The following is a 16,874-nucleotide window of genomic DNA, read 5'->3' on the forward strand; positions in this document are numbered from 1 at the left end:
ATGGTCTGTGTCCACTGCTTCCTCCGGCCCTCTTTTGGGCAGAAATGCCATTCGTCTGACATTCAGAATCACAAGCGAGCCTTCCTTCCAAATATAGGATTCCGTGACCAGATTTTTCCTTTCATCATTGGCTCCATGGCACTCCACCCATCAGGAAGCCCTCCTCTCATTCCCTGGAAGAAAACATCCTGAGATGGGCGAGGCTAGCCTAAGCCTCTCTTGCAGCAACACACGCACACACACGCACACACACCTTCCAAAAGAGGTCTTAGAACACCTTGAAAGGCAATCATATTGAGATCCTGCCACATGGAGTCTGATGTATGTCACATGGAGACTTGCTCTTATTTTCAGAAGAAAACAGCATTCTTCTGTCCTCTGCCTTCCCATCAATCTTGCGGCTTCCACATATCCTGCAAATGTCTGTGTTTTCTCACTTAAGTTGCCCCATTTCCAAAAACAACCACAATTCTCTCCCTCCCTGGCAGATACAGTGCTAGGGAATGATAAGGCATGAGCAAATGTGTCCATTTTAGTTCCAAAGAAGGTGTCAGATAGGAATGGCAATTCTGACAATTTTGCCTTCACTCAGCTTCTCATTTTCCCCGTCTTAAGATCAGGTCTCCACCTGAACTCCAAATGAATTAGCGCATTATCTTCATGGAAATTGATCAGCATTTTAATGCTAATGTTTCTCACTATTCACATTTTTATATGCAATTTTGCAAGTGGTTCTCTCTAATATAATGTACTTTTGTATGTTATTCTACCCTAATCATATGCATTTTATCTGCTGATTGCAGTTCAGCAGCATATGAATTGTTTCTTTTTAAAAAAATACTTTTTGAGGGGGGATAAATATTACATGGTTGCAGAACTGCATTGCAAAATTCAGAAAAACATAAATTCTGAAGGATCATCCGTGTTTTGGTTTGCAGAGGGTCCAATAAAACCCTATTTGCAGTAGACCCTTTGAAATTATGGGCCTAAATGAGTCGTGCCCATTGATTTCAATGGGTCTGACCAGAGTAGCATTGGCTGCAATCCATGTTTTCTTAGGAAGCACATGTTAGGTTGGTTTTGCCTTTAAATCAAACCTCTAAAAGGTGCAATTAAAAACAGCCCCAATCAGACAAGGTGATGGTTGTTTTTTTAAAGTGGGGGACTGGAAAAGAAGGAAGGAAGGAAGGAAGGAAGGAAGGAAGGAAGGAAGGAAGGAAGGAGTGTCTGGTGCCTTCAGAATGCCACATTTTGCAAGCAGGGTTCAAGAGCATGCTAGGGATTTGTGTGCTTTTGACATCTACTGCAACAGATCCCTTGGAAAAGCAGAGCTAAGGAAGGTGATGGGCAGAGATGAGCAGAAAAGTGAGGGATGGTTAACAGGAAGACGTACTGTATATACAATGTGTAAGCAAATCAAGATGCATGATACTTTTCATATAACCTCTGGACAAACAAATAAGGATGCTCCACAGGCACATACCTCCACATATGGTGGGAATGTCCCAAAAGCCAACTCTTCTGGACATCAGTCACACAAGAAATATGCAAAATAACTAAGCAAGTATTAAAGGTCACCCCAGAACTGGCCCTACTGAACATCTTCCAAGATAATAATGCTCACTCACATCATAAAGAGCTCATAATCCACCTACTCTCAGCAGCCAAAGGCATCATAGCCAGACACTGGAGAGACATGTCAGGAGTAAGCATGGACCAATGGTGTCAAATAGTATGGGAAACAGCCTTATTAGAAAAACTAACCAATAAACTGAAACAGAAGAAGATGCCTTCACCTTGATGTGGTTCCCCTTTATCACATACACAGCCAAACAAGACAACAACAAGAATCCACTGACAGCATACGAATCAATCTGGCTAACCTGATTCAAACACACACGCACACCACTCACACACAAAAACAAATTTCACTACAGCCAAGCAAAGTCGACCAACCACACCCTAGGCCACTCCCAACCTTTCTCACCACGAAGGTAACACAACAAGCGAATAGTAAGAGAACCCACACAAGTGATGCTGACACAAAATCCCACACATACACTAAGTAGAAGAACAGAAGCATTTGCACCCCACCCCACTCACCATTCCTCTTTCCCCCTCTTTTCTTCCTAGCCCAACACTGTATGCAACACTAATATCCCACAACAAATGAAACTGATCTGTAAAAAGTACAACTTGAATAAAGAGACAGCGCACATATTTTGGTAAAGTAAGAAATCTTTAATAAACACATATATTTTTAAAAAAGAAGGATGCTCAATAAAGGCCAGGTGGGATCTAACCACCACTTAAAAGGTAAAGGGACCCCTGACCATTAGGTCCAGTCATGGCTGACTCTGGGGTTGCGGCGCTTATCTTGCTTTATTGGCCGAGGGAGCCGGCGTACAGCTTCCAAGTCATGTGGCCAGCATGACTAAGCCGCTTCTGGCGAACCAGAGCAGCACACGGAAATGCCGTTTCCTTTCCCGCCAGAGTGGTACCTATTTATCTACTTGCACTTTGATGTGCTTTCAAACTGCTAGGTTGGCAAGAGCAGGGACCGAGCAATGGGAGCTCACCCTATCGCGGGGATTTGAACTGCCGACCTTCTGATCAGCAAGTCCTAGGCTCTGTGGTTTAACCCACAGCGCCACCCATGTCCCAACCACCAGTTATCAATGGCTAATAGCCGTGATAGCTATGTCCTGCCTCCATGGTCAAAGGCAGTTTCTGAATACCATTTGCTGGAAACCACTGGAGGAGGGGAGAGGGCTGTTGTGCTCAAATCCTGTTTGTGGGATTCGCACAACAGGCATCTGGTTGACCACTGTGAGGATAGGAGGCTGGGCTAGATGGGCCTGCTTTGGCTGATCCAGCAGCCAGGCTCTTCTGATGTTTTTAATGACTAAATAGATATTTTGGTTTGGTCCAGCAGAAGAATAAGAGCCTTGGGCTAGACCAATGCCCTCCATATAACCAGTGTGTTCCTTGGGATTTAAGATGTGAATCACTGTTTGAAACGGCTGCCCCACCTTGTCTGGTTCCAGTGCTCCAAAGCAACAGGAGAAAGTAATTCAGCCAGAGCAGGAGATCAAAAGGAGGCATGAGGCAAAAACTATGCCCTGCTGAGAAAATGTAACATTTCCTTTTTTGATGTTTGGGCTACTGTAGCGCTCTGGGGTGTCCTGTGAGCAGAAATGGGAGGTTCAAGGAGGTTTGCTGCTTTTGCTTTCTTTGAAAGTGGAAGGAAGGAACAATTATCTACTTCTGCTTGGAAGAAGAGAGAGAGAGCGAAAGCTGTTAATAAATCAAAACAAAGCCTCTGTCAACTAGTGATAGATTAATGCTAGCAGAATATTATGGGTCTTTGACCTGTTGGGTTGTACTCAACTAAATTGCACTCAGATCAAACCCAATTCAATTAACACACCTAAATGAGTCATGCCCATGAATTTCACTGGATCTGTTCTGGGGAGGACTAACATTGGAGGCAGCCCATTGAAAGCAATGGAGATAACTTACTCTCAGTAGAACTAACTTGCAATGCATCCTTGCTGCTGCTGCTGCTGTTGTTTCATTTCCTTTTCTCTCCATTTAAACCCACAAGGATTTAGTAAAATCCATGCAAGGTCACAGTGTGACCCCTAGTTCTGGATTTCAAAGAAGTCAGCCCAGGACAGGAACAAAATCTATTTTATTTTTTCCTCTCCAGAAGTGTATGATATTATGGTTTCACACGAGGGCAGTGATCTCCAGTCTTCTCCACATCCTCATTGTTCTCAAAACAGTTGGAAAAGGAAAAGGAGTCACCCGTCTTATAAATGGCTTCGCTTTACTCCTAGTGTAAATAAAGCAAATTTATTGGTTTGACCTCCTGGATCATTGCCCGTAAAGGGAGAACCTCCAGAAAATGAAACAGAAAAAGTCAAAAGTTCAACTGGCTCAAGACTGATGGAGTGGCGGGGGGAGACGGGACGGACACCAAGTGGGAGAGGCAAAGTCAAAGAAAGGAAACCAAGATTACACTTCTTGAGAGAAGAAAAAGACAGTGGCCCCACCAGAAAATCACAACTGAAGTGTTCATGAAAATGCAGAGAAGATAATAAAATAATAGAATCATGGAACTGTAGAGTTGGAAGGGACACCAAGAATCATCCACCCCAACTGCAGGACTCTCAACTGGACCATCTGTGACAGATATCTATCCAACCTCTGCTTAAAAACCTCCAAGGAAGGAGAGTCCATTACCTCCTGTGGGTGTCTGTTCCACTGTTGAATGGCTCTTACTCTCAGAAGGTTCTTAATGCTGAAGAAGACAGAACTGGGATGCAATATGACATTTTCAGATTGGAGAACTGGGCCCAAACTAACAAAATGAATAACCAGTAGGGATAAATGTAAGGTTCTGCACTTAGGCAGGAAGAACAAGATAAATAAATATGAGATGGGGGATATGTGGCTTGCCAGTAATATATGTGAAAAGGATCAAGGGGTCTTAGTAGACCAAAAGCTTAACAAAGTTAATAGTGTGATGCAGCAGCAAAAAAAGCTAATGCTCTTTTAGGCTGCATTAAGAAAAGTATAGTGTCCAGATTAAGGGAAGTAGTAGTACCACTCTATACTAACTTCATCAAACTACAGCTAGAGTCCTGTGCCCAGTTCTGGGCACCACAATTTAAGAAGGATATTGACAAGCTGGAACATGTTTAGAAGAGGGTAACCAAGATGATCAGGAGCCTGGAAAACAAGCCTTCTGAGGAATGGTTGAAGGAGCTGAGTATGTTAGCCTGGATAAGAGGAGACTGAGAAGAGATAGGATAGCCAAATATCTAAAAGACTGTCACATGAAAGATGGAGCAAGCTTGTTTTCTCATCAGGCTTGGATTCCAGACCCTCTATTATCTTGGTTGCCTTCCTCTGCACACATTCTGGCTTGTCAATATCCTTCTTAAATTGTGGTACCCCAGAATGGCAAAGGCTACCTTGTCTTAGGGTTCTGCCAAACAAGAACTCAAGAATAGACCTGTTGCAATTGATGGACATTGATGGACTGACTTCTCTTGAGCAGGAAAGTGATTGCCACCCTCCCCCCAAGACTGGTGTTTCTTTGTAGGCATATTCAGCAAGTGGTCATAGATGCAATCAAAGCGCACTATTTATTATATGGAGAGTATAGTCAATGCTGAATCCGCCACAGGATCTCACTTCCTCTGCTCTGGTGATTGCTGGTATTTATGGATTGCTCACACATCATTTTGCTTGGGCCTCATCTGTACTATACATTTAAAGCAGTATCATGCCACTTTAAACAGTCATGGCTTCCCCCAAAGAATTGTGGGAATTGTAGTTTGTTTGAAGTGTTGAGAGATGTTAGGAGACCCCTTTTTCCTACTCTCAGAACTATGATTCCCAGAGTTCCCTGGGAAGAGGGATTGATTATTGAACCACTCTGGGTATTGTAGCTGTGAGAGGGGAAAGGAGGGTCTCTTCTGGGTTAGAGTCTTGGGCCAGGACTATGTTGACCTAGTGTAGATCCTTGGGATACCATTTTAATAAATAAAATGTAATAAATAAACTCCTCCCTCTGCCATGAAACTTACCGGGTGACCTCGGGCCAGTTACTCTCTCAGCCTACCCAACCTTTCGGGATCATTTGGTGAGAATAAAATGGCAGGGAATTGCATGTGCAATCTTGAGGAAAGGTGGAATATGATCCAAGAAAAATTAAGAAATATCACATTTAGGCTTGTCGTTAACCCCACATTCATTCTCTTTCTCTGTGTGTTATAATCTGTACATTCTACTTTTAATCAATTAATCATCCTGATGATCGAATAAATCTAAGCATTCTAGTTTAAAAAAGGAGTATATCACTTTCCATAATTGAAAACAAACAGCTGCTAAAATCAACAGGCCTGGCAACTGGGATCTCTTAAAATGGCATTATATGTCTCCTTTAAAATAAATGTATTTAATCCTATATAAATTGTGTAATCCTCTAGGTCTCTCTTAAGTACTAGAATGAATATAGATATATATATGAGAGAGAGAGAAAGCAACATGGGACATTATTGAAAAGCCAGTTAATTTCTCAGTGACTTACTGTTCTGATTCCCCTTTCTGAAATGTGCAAAGAGTTGCAGGGTAATTTGAAGGACCCCTGCTGAACGCACTATAAATCTTGGCGTGTCTAAAGAAACTTTATCAGACCGCTAGGACTGGGGAGAAAGAAAACTCCCCCCCCCCAACCTTCATTCTCTTACTCCCCTTTTCCTCCACATCCTTTGGAACGCCGATCCTCTTTGATCATAAAAGGTCATATTTCACCTTAGAAATACCAGCAATCACCAGAGTGGAGGAGATCCTGAGGGGATCCAGAGGGGGTTAGGGGGTTTCACCACTGATTATTCTCTCTGTATAATAATTTCACACCCTGAGAGGCAAGCCCCACACTCCCTCCCCAACTTTCCTGGAAGAGAAACAGATTTCAGTGGGTTCAAGAATGGGTTATAATAAAGGATAACTGTAGGGTCGTCCCAACCTCAGTTAAATGAGCAGGAAGACAGCCTTGAATCATTAAAGGCACCCCCCTTCCCCCCCCCCAGATCCCTTCTCCACCCCTCTAACCCTGTCTGATGCAGCTTGACGATGCCCCCAGGCTCTCAAAAGCAGTAATCACAGCAAGATGTTACCCCAGTTAAGAGGCGGCCTCTAGGGCTAGACTCAGCCAATTAAAAAGATGGGGAGGAGGTAAAAGGTCAGCCCTGGAGTCTTTGGTACCCCTGTCCTGTGGCCATAAGTCCTTACCCCGCCAGTAGAGATGGGATGAGGGAGGAATTTGGGACTTTCACCTACCTTGTTTACAACTCCCAAGCATGGATCGAAACTCAGCCAGCCTTCAAAAATTCACACTTTTCCGAAATTTGCAACACTCTTCTCTAGTTGAGTAAAGGGGTATATGTGTGTGTGTGTGTGAGAGAGAGAGAGAGAGAGATGCATATACTCAGGTAAAGTGTGTATAAAAATGCACGTGTTCATTTAAATAACATGCAAATATGCGTGCAAAATTGTGCATATTGGAATAAATTTTTCTTTAAAATCAATCAATCACAAACTAATACGGAGATTGTGGAGACCCAAATTTAAGATTGAAAACCCTCCGCAAAAATCTGAAATTGGCAGATTCACTCATCCCTTATCCTCCGGGCGTGCTTTTGCTGCCGTAGATGTTTAGAATCCACACACTTTCAGAACTGTTTAGTACAAGGATAGAGGAATCTCAGGCCTGGGATACATATGCGGCCCTCAGGTCCTCTCTATATGGACCTCCCCAAGCCCATCCCTCAGTGGTTCCCTTCAGGATGAAGACATGTGTATATAGAGAAATTCTGGGTTTTGCATAGCTGGAATGAACCCTACTGTTGCTCCATTCACTTTTGACGGCCCCATCCACCACAGGCATGGATTCCTCCCCCAGAAGGGAATGTGGCTATCAGGCTGATAAATGTTCCTTCTCTAGCTTTTAATTAGAGGAGTCAACAATCAGGACAGAGCTCTACATTATTATTATTATTATTGTTGTTGTTGTTGTTGTTGTTGCTCTTATTAATTACTTACTCTTTGGCATCAATGTTGGCCCTTGTAGAAAGATAACTGCCTAGGTAGGAGAAGTGATCGGCATTTTCCAACATTACACCATTGAGTTGGATTTGTGGCTCTGCAGAGGGGTTACTGCCAACCTTACTACAGTGGTACCTCGGGTTAAGTACTTAATTCGTTCGGGAGGTCCGTTCTTAACCTGAAGCACCATTTTAGCTAATGGGGCCTCCTGTGCCGCCGCGCCGCCGGAGCATGATTTATGTTCTTATCCTTAAGCAAAGTTCTTAAACTGAAGCACTATTTCTGGGTTAGTGGAGTTTGTACCCTGAAGCGTATGTAACCTGAAGCGTATGTAACTCGAGGTACCACTGTATATGCTTGTGAAACAAGGACCACTTATAAACGCCATCTCCAACTCCTCAAAAGATTCCATCAACGTTGTCTCCAAAAATTTTTGCACATCACTTGGGAAGACAGACGAACAAATATCAGTGTACTGGAAGAAGCAAATTTCACCAGTGCTGAAGCAATGATTCTTCAACATCAACTTTGTTGGACTGGTCATGTTGTGAGGATGCCTGATGATAGTCTTCCAAAGCAACTACTCTATTCTGAACGTAAAAATGGAAAGCATAATGCTGGTGGTCAATGAAAGAGGTTTAAAGATTGTCTCAAGGCAAATCTAAAAAAATGTAGAATAAATACTGACAACTGGGAAACACTGGCCTGTGAGCGCTCCAGTTGGTCAACAGCCTTTACCAAAGGTTTCATGTGCTTTGAAGACACTCGAACTCAGGACGCAAAGAAGAAACGTGCTAAGAGGAAGGCACGCTTGGCAAATCCACACTGTGACCAACTCCTGTCTGAAAACCAATGTCCCCACTGTGGAAGGATGTGTGGATCCAGAATTGGCCGCCACAGTCACTTATGGACTCATTGTTAAAGCCATATTTATGGAAGACAATCTTATTCGGCTACAAGTGATTGCCAAAGAGGGAGAGAGAGAGAGACTTACTCTTCATCAGCAGCTCCCAGAGCAGGTTACAATGATTTCAACTTCAGAATTAAAAACAGTTAAAGCAGATTACAGTCACAGGAATATTATTTATTACCGTATTTATCTACTGCATTTAAATCCCGCCTTTTTCTCCTAGGAGCTCAAGGTGGCGTCCATAGCTCTCCCCCCTCATTTAATTCCCACAAAACCCTTGTAAGTTAGATCAGGCTGAGAGGCAGTGACTGGGCCCCAAGGTCATCCAGTGAGCTTCTTGGCCATGTGTGTGTGTGGGGGGGGGAGGGACTTGAACACTCTGTGGGCCCTAAACTCATACGCCTCCATTTTCAAAACCTGGAATAAAGAGGTGCATCTTCAGCATTCACCGTAAGTTGTGTAATGAAGGTGCCAGTTCCGGAAGGGAGTTCCGTAGTTCAGGGGCCACCACAGAGAAGACCCTCTCCTGGGCCACCCCACCCCACAGACTTCTGAGAGTGGGGGAACTACCAGGGTACTGAGTAAAGTTAAACAGTACAGTTGAAGAATATTTATTATTATTTATTAATTTAAAACGAATATTTAAAATAAATAAAACAAGTAAGTAAACAAGTGTATGACTAGAGAGAAGACTTCTACCTTGCCTCAGCCTACTTCCTTGAAAATAATGCTCAGCATGGCAAAATTTCATGCTGTTATCCTTAAGCTGTTTTATTTATTATCCCACCTTTCCCCTCCGGGAAGCTAATGGTGACAGGCATGGTTCTCCCTCTCCTCATTTAATCCCCACAACAACAACCCTTTGAGGTAGGTTAGGCTGGGAGTGAGTAACTAGCCTAAGAACAGCTAGTGAGGTTCATGGCTGAGTGAAGATTTGAACCCTGGACTCCCAGGTCCTGGTCCAATGCTCTAACTACCATGTCATGCTGACTCTCAAATAGTTGGTTAATCTGGTTAATCCATGGTTAATCAGGAAAGAGATTATCACTTCTCTGACTGAACATCACAGGCATAGGACAGCTGCAAATATAACGTTTTAAGTGCTTTTTAAGTGCATTATACAAATGTGACACTAGATGGTGATGGTGAGCTAATGGCAAATTCAATATTTTTTCAAAACGCTTTTTAAAAAAGCATTTTCATAGTGTTTTTTTATATTCCACCATAAACAGTAGGGAGTTGGGCTAAGTCCATGCACTGAAAATGCAACAGTTGCCATGAATATCCAGAGCTTTGATGCACAGCAAACCTTTTGGTTTCAGCCCTTCCAAATCCACACATGGTAGCCGGATAAGAGGAGTGTTTCACCCAGGAAGCAAATTGGGAGCCAGGCCAGCCATCACTAACTGATCAACTTCCCCTACAGTTTCTGATGTCGGCTGGTTCCATAGATTCCTGTCAAAACAGAATATTTGCGAAGCCTGTCACTGAAATTAGAGAACATGATCAAAGCAGATCTTTGCTTTTTTAACAGTTCTGGGTTCTTCAAGTTCTTTCAAAGGGTAACCAAGGAGAAAGGAGAAGAGGGTGCAACTCCAATATTTTTTTAAAAAATATAGCATTGTAGGAAAATTGACATCACGGGGCAAATCCGTTGTCATTTTTGTTATGGACAGGAGCCTCTCATTTAACATTTTGGATCCAATTCATGTGTTCCAGAAACTGCCAATGAAAATATAATATGTTGGTTCTGTAGTTGGAATGAATCCCAGCCAGTAAGTCTGGAAGTCAGAGGCTGAACAAATCCCTCTCGTCACTGCAATCCTGTGCTGTGGGTTTGGTTACTTGCTTCCTTAAAAAACCCCACTGGGTTTAAAAAACAGCAACAAAGTCATGGGACAAAGTGAAATCCAAGGCTTGGACCAGCCAATCAAGCCCTGATGGAAAACACTTCTTCTTAGAGAAGCTTCCAAGGATCCACTATAATGTTTATGTTTGTGACTTAACAGCTTCTTTCCTTTCATCTGTTCTGCAGATCTGTTACGTGGAACTCTTGGTAGCGAGCAAGAGAAGTTCTGACCAGGAATGGGCAACCTCACTTCTGTTCAGAAGAACACAAGAAGAGCCTGCTGCATCAGGCCAATGGCCCATCTAGCCCAGCATCCTGTTCTCTAAGGGGAAGCTTCCCAGCAGGATAAGAGGGGATGTGAACCTATAGAAGCAGGGAGAATACAGTGGGTTTCTTTGTTCAGCAGAAAAACATGCTTCGGACAGAAAACGCTGCCATGATCCCTGAAAGTGATAAGCCAGGCTGCCCAGCACCTGGATAGAAGACCTTCTCCACAAAAGCACCAATTAATTTCTCTCCATAGGGGTGAATGGTGACAGTTTAGATGGGAGGGGCAATAAATAAATAAAGCCCCCCCCCCATGTCACTGATAACTGAACCTAGTCATAGGAACCCAAGAAGCTGCTTTCTGCTGACACAGACCATTGGTCCACCATGCTCAGTATTGTCTACAGCGACTGGCAAGAGTTCTCCAGGGTTTCAGGTATGGAATGTATCCCAGTCCTACCTGATGTTGCCATTGAGGATTGAACACAGAAACTTCTGCAATCAAATCAGATGCTCCACCATTGACCCAAGAGACATGGGTGGTGCTGTGGTCTAAACCACAGAGCCTAGGGCTTGCCGATCAGAATGTTGGTGGTTCGAATCCTCATGATGGGGTGAGCTCCCGTTGCTCGGTCCCTGCTCCTGCCAACCTAGCAGTTTGGAAGCATGTCAAAGTGCAAGTAGATAAATAGGTACCGCTCTGGCAGGAAGGTAAGTGGCATTTCCGTGTGCTGCTCTGGTTCGCCAAAAGCGGCTTAGTCATTCTGGCCACATGACCCGGAAGCCATACGCTGACTCCCTCGGCCAGTAAAGCGAGATGAGTGCCGCAACCCCAGAGTCGTCCACAACTGGACCTAATGGTCAGGGGTCCCTTTACCTTTACCATTGACCCACCGCTCTCCCCCCAATTAGGAGTTAAGAATCTAGCAGCCTGGATAGCTTGGTTGGTTAGAACATGGTGTTGAAAATGCCAGTCCCTATAAGGGACAGCTGCCTATTACTGCACTGCAGGGCATTGGATTACATGATCCTCAGGGTTCCTTCCAACTTTATGATTCTATTTGGGGTGGAGGTGGGGACTTCAGGTAGGCAAATTATTTTCCCCTTTAAAGCTGTCCTTTTTCCAAACACGCTCCCCCAGCAAACGAACTTGTAGGAAAAAAAGGCAGGGGTGATGACTAACCGAAAAACAGAAAAATAAGGAGCAGGAGGGGTGTGTGTGGTTGTCTTTCTGTCCGTCTGTTAAAAAGCAAACTTTTTTGTCGATTTCGGAAGAGGGAGGGGAGGGGGCAGCTCCTCTTGAGTCAGTTTCAGGAGAAGGGAGGGGAGGAAGGCTTCGTCAGTTTCAGCAAAGGAGGGCCAACCTCTTGTCAATTTCAGAGCCAGGGGAGTCGTGCGAAAGAAAGAAAGAAAAAGAAACCAACAACTTTGGTCTCTGAGCGGCTCGAGAAGAAGCCAGAGAGAGTTTTGTGGGCTAGGCTGAGCAAGGGGAAATTGGGGGCGCGCTCCCTCGCCCTGTTTCCCCTCTCTTAGACGTCGACACGAGGCAGACCGAGATCTTCCCATCTCTTTTCCCTGGGAAACCCCAGCCAGGAAGAGCAAATCGGGGGTGCAGCGGGGATCATCAGAACTTTTTTGGGGGGAGGGGGTAAGGGAGGGAAAGGCAAGAGAGAGCCGGATCGCTCGCAGTCTCCTGGGTTTGTGGGTGCTGGTGAGCCCGGGTGGGTGGGGGGTCAGCAGGCGCCCTGGAGCCCCCCACCTCCGCGATGGACGCTGTGGCAGCCTTCGGCATGGATAAGCAATTTGCCCCGAACCCTGTGCGGATTTTGGACCCTCCGGACAACCCCCAGGCTCGGAAAAACTTCAGCGTCAGCCACCTCCTGGATTTGGAGGAAGTTGCCGCCGGCCTGAATGGGGCAGCCAAGGAATCCGGCGCAGAGGCGAGGGAGAGCGGCAAGGGCGGGCCGGACCCCTCTGGGGGCAGCAGCGGGAGCGAAGGAGGAGGCGCCCTTCGGGAAGGTGAGCGCTTTTTAGATGAAGGGGGGAAGAGGAAAGAAGAGGAGATGTCCTCAGACTTTCTTTTTGAGGGGGGTGTCCTAAAGAATCTGTGACGATAGGATGTCCGGACTCATCCAACATCTGTGAAATGGGTAGGAAATGCAGTGCCAGCCAGGCCTGGGGGAATCCACAAGCTTTCACACCCTGGCAGCTTTGCTTGCAGCTCCTCATAAAGTCCACCTACCTGGGAGTCAGCCCCACTGAATTCAAGAGGACTTGTCTTATGAGTAGACATGGTCCAAATGGTGCCGTTTATGGCAGATTTGGGGCCTGATCATGCCCATTGTAAAGCATTTCACAGCGATCACACGAAGTCATCCTCAACAAAATACCATCCTTTATATTTCCCCCCACTTTCTTATTTCATCTAAATTTCCCATAGTTTTATTGTTTATAATTTGTTGTGTTTTCCACAAAAATGGCAAATCCAGATTAAATGGTGAAATGATAACAGGTGGTGTTTTGATGAGAACAGCATTGTGTGGATGCTGTGTTGAACTTGTATGTAACAGCCATCCCAAATCCACTATAGTAAGGTGTGCAAAGGTTCCTTCCGCATCTTCCTTATTGGAAGCAAAAGCGCTATTGAAATTGGTATCCAATTGGACCCTGTTCCTTCCATTGGGCCTTGCACTTTGTAATTTTTTCTGCAGGATTGTACTCCTCTCTCTCTCTCTCTCTCTCTCTCTGTCTTTCTTGTATCTTTTCATAATCACACACTCTGAGTCTGGGTTTACAGGACCAGCATCCTTTCCCGCACAGTGCCTAGCATGTAGCCCCTTTGCATTAATCTGGTTGGCCACTGTGAGAACAGGATGCTGGACTAGATGGCCCCTTTTGGGGGTCTCTTTTTAGGTGCTTAGGTTCTATATGTTAACTCCAGGGTCAGAGGCAGCAATGCTTCTGAATACCAGTTGCAGGAAACTGCAGAAGGGGAGAGTTGCTGTTTCCAAGAGCATCTGGTTGGCCACTGTGAGAACATGATGCTGGACTAGATGGGACATTGGCTTGATCTTACATCCCTGCTATTTCAATGACCAGCAGTTCCAGTGGTTAGCAATAGATTCCCCTCCTCCCCCCGGACCTTGGAAACTGGGGAAAGAGGTGGGGGTTTTGTCTGGCAAACAGACATCTTAAAGCCATGGAAAGGAGTTTTTGCAGTTTATCTATGCTCTGAAATATGTTTGTGCATGAGCAAACGCCATGGAGACTATTATAAGCATTGTGAAATGTGGCATCATGGCAACAGCCACACATCCAAGAAGATTCCTTCTTCTTCTTCTCCTTCTCCTTCTCCTTCTCCTTCTCCTTCTCCTTCTCCCTTCTTTCAGGATACAAATTCTTCAAAAGGAGGTTTACAAGAAACATAAAATTTATATGCTGCTTTTCAGCCAAAAAGACTCCCAAGGCAAGAATAAACAGATGTACACAAATACAACACAAGGAAAATACAACATAATGCAGAAACAAATGATGTAAATTCAACACATTTCAACAGTATTAGAAACCAAACACATCTCTGCTCCTGCCAAAAAAAGGCAGATGACATTCCCTACAAAAATGTTAAGGGTGAGAATACTTAGGCATATATAAAATGTCATCAGAAAGCTTCCCACAAGGCAGATGGGGTAGATTAGCACAGGAGTGGTGGTAGTGGTGGTAAAAAGACTGCTTAGTTTTGCCATGAATACCAATGGGAAGTTGAGTTGCCTGGACAATAATTTATTGATGAGTTCTCAAGGGCCTCGGGGCTGAAATCATCACCAACTACATAGGCACAACTTTGCTCCTGAACGCAACACTCTGCCGCTAATGTTCCACGGGTGAGGGTCCAAGTCCCGACAGCTTGAGTCCTAAAGGACTTTGTTCTAATGCTGGTGGTTCCCAAGGCATCCCAGAAAGTGAAGCTTCTCGCTGGAGAACATGCTCACAGTCACCTTTGCAAGTATACCTGGGCATAGGAAGGATGAGTCTGAACTGTCCTTAATTTTAGCTGCCTAAAATATTATTGTTGCCATTCGTAATAAAGTTAAGAATTTTAAGGGCCTTAGCTGGAAGAGCTAGACATGGTTTATGACTACTAATAAGATATTATCATCATTATTGTGAGCCTGCTGGATGAGGCCAAAGGGGGCCTCGCCGATCCAGCATCCTGTTCTCACAGATGGCAGTAATGGGAAACCCACAAGCAGGATTCTACAAAAAGAGCAACTCTCCCCTCCTGCGGTTCCCAGCGACTGGAATTCAGAAGCATCACTGCCTCCGACCATGGAGACAGAGCATAGCCATCCATTGATTGCCCTCTACATCCTGTAAAACATCAGCATGCAAGCAGAGCCCTGTTGGATCAGGCTAAAGGGGGCCCATCCAGTGTAACATCTTGTTCTGACAGTGGCCAACCAGATGCTTCTGTTGTTGTTGTTGTTGTTGCTGCTGCTGTTACTATTATTTATTGAATTTATATACCGCCCTGTATCAGGGTGGTTCACAGAATAAGAAATTTGCAAGCAAGACATGAGCACAAAGCATTTGTCTGCCACCAGGGTAATTTCAGGGGCACCTTAGCATGCTTGCACGCACTTGTGTGCTCCCCCACTACACCATAAACTGCATATGTTGCAAGGACGCACTGGTTAGACTGGCCATTTTTACGGCAATCTGGTTCTGCTTCTTCCTGCATTGGTCTTAGCGATACTCATGCATGTGCAACACCTAGGAGGCTAAAAGTTCTCTCTTTGTTTTCCATTTTCAATGCCGTAAATGGGGGAAAACGCAACAGGCATCCCTTGGAATCAATCTGCACAGCCCAAAAAAATTTCTGTGGAAAGCCCCAGGCCCAGACAGAGGGAGGGGGGCACCATATGAGCCACTTGGCCCAGGCTTCCGATTCCAAAGGGGGCCTCGGTCAGCATATTCACAATTGCATGGGATGCACTGGGGTGAACACGGAGGCGCAAAGGTGGTGGCGGTAGTGGGCGGATTCCCTGGGGCCATGGCTGGCAGGTGAGAGAAAAGCTTCCCCAGCGTCCGTCACCAAAAGAAATTGCTGATCAAATACTAAACTTGAATTTGGAAAATGTTTTTCCAAATCTTCTAATTGCATTATGCATTTTCTTATCGTTTCTAGCTACAATGAGAGAAGTTTCAATATATTAAAACGAATTAAGTCTTTCTTTCAATCAACAATGGCTCAAGAATGCCTAAATGGTTTAGCAGTGATGAACATAAACCACCATCAGGCGAAGCTGCTTGATTTTTCCTGTGTAATTCAAGAATTCGCAGAAAAGAAATTTATAAGACTTCAGTTATCCCCAGCGTAAAAAAAGGGGGGGGCACATTATCTACCTGACCTGGGCCTCTGCCTGGCTCTGCAAGGCCGTGGAGAGCCCCATAAAAATGAAAAGACCATGGAACAACCCCCTTTCATTTCAATGGGGTTTGAACAGGAGAACATCCCATTAGATTTGGGATACATAAGACTTAAGCACCCAGCTATGTGCTTCAGATCTCAAGAGGTTTTCCCTGGGATACATTGTGCTCTCGAGGACCTCCTGAAAGCTCTGACAGAAGTATAAATTTGTTGTGCATTATCTAGCTTAAGTATACCCATTTGAATGAATAGGAACTGTCACAACTGCTATTATGGGGTCAAAATGACTCTTGTGGGTGTCCCCATCCATTTAAATGACCGCCCTGTGAAGTAATGAGAAGGCTGCAGCTTTGTGTTAGTGAATGTGCTTTGCATGCAGAAGGTCCCAAGCTCAATTCTCAATGGCATCTCCTGGTGGGGCTGTGAAAGACCCCTTGGTTAAAAATCTTGAGAGCTGCTGCCGGCCAATGTTGACAGTTCTGAGCTGCATGGACTCTTGGTCTAACTTGGTATAATTTCTTGTGTTCTCATTAAACCAGCCTTTAATTCAGAACTGTGAGGACTGGAATCTTTATTTTTAAGGAAAGGGTCAGAACGCAGAAGTACAGCATCTGTTTAGCATGCAAGAGGTTTGAGATTCAATTCCCAGCATCTCCAGATTCGGCTGGGAAAGACTCTCTGGCCGAAGCCCTGGAGAGCTGCTGCCAGTCAGTGTTGACAATTCTGAGCTAGATGGAATGAAGGCTCCACCCAGAATAAGGCAGCTTCCTTTGTTGGTCACCCTTCTAACCATTTCACAA

General features: G+C 44.7%; 1 protein-coding gene across 3 annotated transcripts in view; it reads left to right on the forward strand.

Moving 5' to 3' along the window:
- Positions 1–11,970: 11,970 nt before the first annotated feature.
- PRRX2 (paired related homeobox 2) overlaps positions 11,971–16,874 on the forward strand; it is a gene marked incomplete at its 3' end in the record, with an annotated part of 57,262 nt that continues 52,358 nt past the window's right edge. For 2 of the 3 annotated variants that reach the window (XM_083424072.1, XM_083424073.1), the window contains exon 1: positions 11,971–12,665. In XM_083424072.1, the coding sequence (XP_083280198.1) occupies positions 12,413–12,665 (253 nt within the window). In that variant the 5' untranslated portion in view covers positions 11,971–12,412. The remainder of the gene's footprint in view (positions 12,666–16,874) is intronic. The other variant, XM_083424071.1, reaches the window with a different exon arrangement.

The sequence above is a fragment of the Podarcis tiliguerta genome, assembly GCF_965153285.1.
Source record: "Podarcis tiliguerta genome assembly, chromosome: Z".
In the NCBI taxonomy this organism is placed as follows: domain Eukaryota; kingdom Metazoa; phylum Chordata; class Lepidosauria; order Squamata; family Lacertidae; genus Podarcis; species Podarcis tiliguerta.